The following is a 6,129-nucleotide window of genomic DNA, read 5'->3' on the forward strand; positions in this document are numbered from 1 at the left end:
TAACATAAAATGAAAATAAAATAAAAATAAAATAAAACATTTATTTATTTGTCGACCCCAAATTAACGGAACTTTTATAAAATAGAATATTCTATTAACGGAAACGGGTTATAACGACAGAATAAATTTTGGGTTGTCACATCATCCCCCCGTTAAGGAAATTTCGTCCCGAAATTTAGAATTCAAGCAGTTAAGTTATTACAGTACTACTAATCAAAGAGATGGGGATATTTGAGTTTCATTTGATCATCGCGCTCCCAAGTGAACCTCGGTCCTCGTTTGGCGTTCCATCGAACCTTCACAATTGGGATGTGGCTTTGCTTCGTTCGTTTGACCTCCCGATCCGTAATCTCCGCAGGATCTTCCATGAAGTTGAGGCTCTCGTTGATTTCGATCTCGTCGAGTGGGATAACGAGAGTCTCGTCAGACAGGCATTTCTTCATGTTTGAGACATGGAAGGTAGGATGTATGTTACTTAGCTCGCGGGGTAGGTTGAGTTTATAAGCTACGAGGCCGATTCTAGCGAGAATCTCAAAAGGCCCTATGTACCTTGGGTTCAGCTTTCCACGCTTTCCAAAGCGTATCGTGCCCTTCCAGGGTGAGACTTTCAAAAGGACTTGGTCTCCTACCTAGAATTTGATACGAACCAGTTGGTATAGCCTGTATTCGAGTCACAGGTAGACTCCACAAGAGATAAACTCCAATACTGTTTCTTGCATAAAAAGATAGGTCTGATACAATACGATACTTATAGCAAACAAAAAGGAAACTAAATCACCGACCCAAACATAAAAAATAAACTCCTAAAATAAATAAAATTAATTACTGAAATAAACAAACTTAAATAAATTACTAAAAAACCCCTGAACCGACTTTACTTTCGCCTCCTATAGATCACACCAAAACGACCCGGGACAAGGATCGTATCATTACTCCCCTCCCAAACTCGAACCTTGTCCTCAAGGTTAAATTCGAGAAACTGCCTAACCATCGCTTCCAAAGGCTCCCAAGTTGCTTCATATTCTGGTAAATTAGCCCAACGGATCAAAACTTCCTTTCCAGCTTCCCCATCACGAACTCCTTCAACCTTGCCCGGACTTAGTAAAACCTCCATGTCTTCAGTCAAGGTAGCAGGTAACTGAGACATTGCTGTTCGATTCCCAATCAGTTTGCGGAGCTGTGATACATGAAAGACAGCATGTATCCTTGCATTGTCTGGAAGTTTTAAGCGATAAGCAACCTTACCGATACGTTCAAGTATCTCAAAAGGTCCAAAATAACGTGGCGCCAATTTCTCATTTCGACGTCTTGCCACTGTGTGTTGACGATAAGGCTTGAGTTTAAGATAAACCCAATCCCCCACCTTATATTCCACGTCCCTCCTATGGAGATCAACTTGTGCCTTCATGACTTGTTGAGCTCTGATTAAATACCCCCTTAATTCTTGTAAAACCCGGTCCCTTTCTTCCAAATACTGATCCACATTGCTAACTGGCGTTTTCAAGCTACCATAATATAACAGGCGAGGTGGATCACGACCATACAAGACACGAAAAGGCGTTGTCTTAGTAGACGTATGGAATGAAGTATTATACCAATACTCAGCCCACGGTAACCACTTAACCCATCTCTTGGGAGTATCTCCTACAAAACACCGTAAATAAGTCTCCAAGCATCGATTAACTACCTCCGTTTGTCCATCTGTTTGAGGATGATAGGCGGTACTTCTCTTAAGCGTGGTACCTTGCAATCGAAATAGTTCCTTCCAAAATTGACTCAAGAATACTTTATCTCGGTCCGACACAATAGATACTGGTATCCCGTGTAAACGTACTACTTCCTTGACAAAAAGGGTAGCGATAATCGGTGCAGTGTAAGGGTGCTTGACCGGAATAAAATGTGCATACTTGCTAAGACGGTCAACCACCACAAAGATGACCGAGTACCCATCTAATCGAGGTAAGCCGTCGATAAAATCCATAGTAACTTCCGACCAAACAGTCGTCGGTAATTCCAAAGGTTGTAATAACCCACTTGGCGCCATTGTTGAATACTTTTGTCGTTGACAAACATCACACTCCGCTACTAGTTTAGCTATATCACCTTTCATACCCTTCCAATAAACTTCCCGAGCTAATCGTTGGTAAGTTTTCTGCATCCCCGAATGACCACCCACTACTCCCTCATGAAACTCACTGAACAAAATTGACACCCATTTAGAACGCCTTGGCAAAACTATCTTCCCTTTAAATAGCAACCTTCCTTGCTCAACCGTGTAACCTGCTAGTCCGGATGTACCAGTGATGACCTGTTGTTTTATCAACTGCAACTGATCATCCTTCTCGACATCTCGCCACAACTCTACCCAATCGACCTCACTAGTCGTTATTATCGAGAGTTGTGCTTCGGGGATCTTCCGTGAGAGCGCATCCGCAACACCATTATCTTTCCCATGACGGTATTCGATATCAAACTTATATCCCAGTAGTTTGGATAACCACTTTTGATGGTCTTCAGTTACTGTACGTTGCTCCAGGAGATATTTTAAGCTTCTCTGATCGGTTCAAACCACAAAGTTCCTTCCTAATAAATAAGTTCGCCACTTCTGAATTGCCATAACTATTGCCATGAGTTCCCGCTCGTAAACTGATTTCAATCTCGCTCGAGCACCCAAAGCATGACTAAAAAACGCCAGTGGTCTCCCTTCTTGCATGAGAACCACCCCTAACCCATATCCAGAAGCATCTGTCTCCAACACGAATTGTTTGTTGAAATCAGGTAACGCTAAAACTGGTACTTGTGTCATTGCGGTTTGAAGCTTTTTAAACGCCACCGAAGCTTCATTAGACCAATTAAAACTATCTTTTTTTAGTTGTTCTGTAAGAGGCCATGCGATCTTCCCATAATCTTTAACAAACTTACGGTAATAACCTGTCAAACCCAGAAACCCTATAAGCTCACGAATAGTCTTTGGCATAGGCCACTCGAGCATAGCACTGATTTTAAGTGGATCAGCCGACACCCCTTCCTCTGACACGATATATCCAAGATACTCAACTTTCTTTTGCCCAAAAAAACACTTCTTCTTGGCGTACAACCTATTATCATGTAGTAATTGTAGGACAATAGACAAGTGTTTATGATGTTCTTGCTCCGATTTGCTATAAATTAAAATATCATCAAAAAACACCAAAACAAATCGTCTCAAATAAGGCTGGAATACCTTATTCATCAACGACTGAAACGTAGCTGGTGCATTAGTCAAACCAAACGGCATAACCAAGAATTCATAGTGCCCTTCATGCGTCCGAAATGCCGTTTTATGAACATCTTCAGCCTTCATTTTGATTTGATGATACCCCGACTTCAAGTCGAGTTTAGAAAATACCACCGCTCCGTGTAACTCGTCTAAGAGTTCATCAATGACCGGAATTGGAAATTTATCCAACACCGTGGCTTTATTGAGTGCACGGTAATCCACGCAAAAACGCCAACCTCCATCTTTTTTCTTAACCAAAAGAACAGGACTTGAAAATGGGCTGTTACTGGGTTGAATAATTCCATCATCTAACATCTCTTTCACCAATCTTTCTATCTCATCTTTTTGAGCATGTGGATATTGATATGGGCGCACACTAATAGGTGCGCTGCCTTCCTTGAGGACGATCGCATGTTCATGGCTCCGCTGAGGAGGAATCCCGGAAGGCATCTCAAACACTCCACTGTAGGTGTTAATGATAGATTGAATCCCTGCTGAGATTTTCATCTCCAGGCCTGTTTCTTCTTTCGCGTTCAAGTGGACCAGGTACCCCTCTACTTCGTGTTGCAATATCTTACAAAGTGTTTTACAAGAGGTTAGAGTTTTAGATAAACTAGGATCACCTTTAATGGTTACAAGACGATTTCCGTCCCAGAATTGCATCCAGAGCTCGCGCCAATTCACTGTCATGTCACCCAAGGTCTGTAACCATTTTATGCCCAAAATCACGTCTGATCCACCAAGTTCAAAAGGTAGGAATTCTTCAATTATTTGTAATTCTGGTAAATTTAGCATGATTCCCTTGCAGGTTCCCCAACTTGTAACCATCATCCCATTACACAGTTTTACTTTGACTGCATTGGTACCTGAAGCCTCTACTCCTAGCTTCTTAATTACTTTGGTAGAAACGAAATTATGGGTGGCTCCACTATCTATAAGCACCACCACTTCCATGCCCCCCATCTATCCATTTACTTTCATCGTGTGTGGTGGGGTGAGTCCGCTGACTGAATTTAACGATACTTCAGCCATATCAAAATGTGCATGTTCTGTGTCATCTTCTCCCCCTTCGCTTCCTTCTTTTTCTTCTTCTTCTTCAACAATCAACACTTGTAATGTTTTGCTAGGGCAACGGTGTCCCGGTCCAAACTTTCCATCACACCTAAAGCATAAACCTTTTGCTCGTTTCTCTGTGATTTCTGTTTCAGTGAGACGTTTAAATGGACCCATGTATCCCCCTTCCTTCTTGACTGTTGCTTGGTTGCCAACTGATAATGGCGTGCCGGTTTTGAATTGACTGCTGGTGCTGCCTCTTACTGTTCCACCCCATGTTTTTGATGCTCCACCATTCTTATTTTCTTCGATTCTTACCGCTGCCTTCATGGCCTTTGATAAACTTTTGGGTTCCATTATTCTTACCGCTGATCTCAACTCGGGTTTCAATCCCTTAATAAATGTTGCTTCCAAAACCTCTTCAGGAAAGTCAAGCATTTGTCCAGCTAATTTCTCAAATTCGCACACATAGTCACGAGCCGTTCCTACTTGTTGAATTGACAAGAATTGTTGATAAACATTACCTTCGTATGATGGTTGAAAGCGAACCAGTAGTTTCTTCTTGAGCTTTTCCCATGTATGGCATGATGATCGTGCCTCTACCCATCGATACCATGCAAGTGCAGCCCCTTCCATGCATAAACCTGCTGCCCTCAATTGATCCTTCTTGCTGATCCCCTGCAGTTCAAAGTACCTCTCAACCCGATAAATCCATCCATACGCATCTTCTCCTGAAAAGATAGGCATCTTGATTTTTCGGGAATCACGTAACGAGTCCCTGTTCTTTCCTTTGTAAAAAACAGAACCCATGTGACCACCCGAACCCTTGGATTTGTCACCATCGCTGTCCGATGACTCTCTCTCACTATCGGGCTCATTCTTCTTTTTTTCTTCTTGTCCCGCTCGACCTTCAGGTCCTTAATCGATTCCAAAATCTCCTGAAGTTGCATTGCTACCTCCACCCGATGGCTTTCTGCTTCCTCCCTCATCTTGGTTACATCGGACTCAAGCAGTCCAATACGATCGGTATTATTGAGCTTTGTTCCCATCTCCCAACAAAATATTCGATGAACAGTGCCGGCGTAAACAGTGCCCGATGAACAGTGTCGCGTGAACAGTAATTCCGATGAACAGTATGCGCGTGAACAGTAATTTCGATGAACAGTGTCACTGCCAGAATCGTGTTGCTCTGATACCAATTGATACGAACCAGTTGGTATAGCCTGTATTCGAGTCACAGGTAGACTCCACAAGAGATAAACTCCAATACTGTTTCTTGTATAAAAAGATAGGTCTGATACAATACGATACTTATAGCAAACAAAAAGGAAACTAAATCACCGACCCAAACATAAAAAAATAAACTCCTAAAATAAATAAAACTAATTACTGAAATAAACAAACTTAAATAAATTACTAAAAAACCCCTGAACCGACTTTACTTTCGCCTCCTATAGATCACACCAAAACGACCCGGGACAGGGATCGTATCAGAATTCCAAAGGTTTTCTTCGTTTGTCTGCGTAGCTTTTCTGTCAATCCCTTGCGGCTTTTAATCGTTCGCAAATCTGTACAATCTTTTCGGTCGTTTCTCGAATGATCTCCGGACCCGTGAGGGTGCTGTCAGGAACTCATCCTTTAGCTAACTGAGTGTCACCCACCTCAGCCTAGCACAGAGGGGATCTGCACTTCCGACTGTAGAGGGCTTCAAATGGAGCTGCCTTGATGCTCGTATGATAACTATTGTTGTAGGAAAACTCCACAAGGGGTAAGTGTGTATCGCACGCTTTACCAAAGTCAATCGCATAGGCTCGCAG

At 42.4% G+C, this 6,129-nt stretch overlaps 1 protein-coding gene across 1 annotated transcript; it reads right to left on the reverse strand.

Moving 5' to 3' along the window:
• Nucleotides 1-4,221: 4,221 nt before the first annotated feature.
• LOC145096960 (uncharacterized) lies at nucleotides 4,222-5,779 on the reverse strand. Its single transcript, XM_079034345.1, has one exon. It carries the CDS (start codon nucleotides 5,120-5,122, stop codon nucleotides 4,223-4,225), a length of 900 nt encoding a protein of 299 aa, XP_078890471.1. The 5' UTR covers nucleotides 5,123-5,779; the 3' UTR covers nucleotide 4,222.
• Between the last annotated feature and the right edge of the window lie 350 nt (nucleotides 5,780-6,129).

The sequence above is a fragment of the Lactuca serriola genome, chromosome 4 (genome assembly GCF_051521515.1).
Source record: "Lactuca serriola cultivar US96UC23 chromosome 4, Lser_US96UC23_V15, whole genome shotgun sequence".
Classification (NCBI taxonomy): domain Eukaryota; kingdom Viridiplantae; phylum Streptophyta; class Magnoliopsida; order Asterales; family Asteraceae; genus Lactuca; species Lactuca serriola.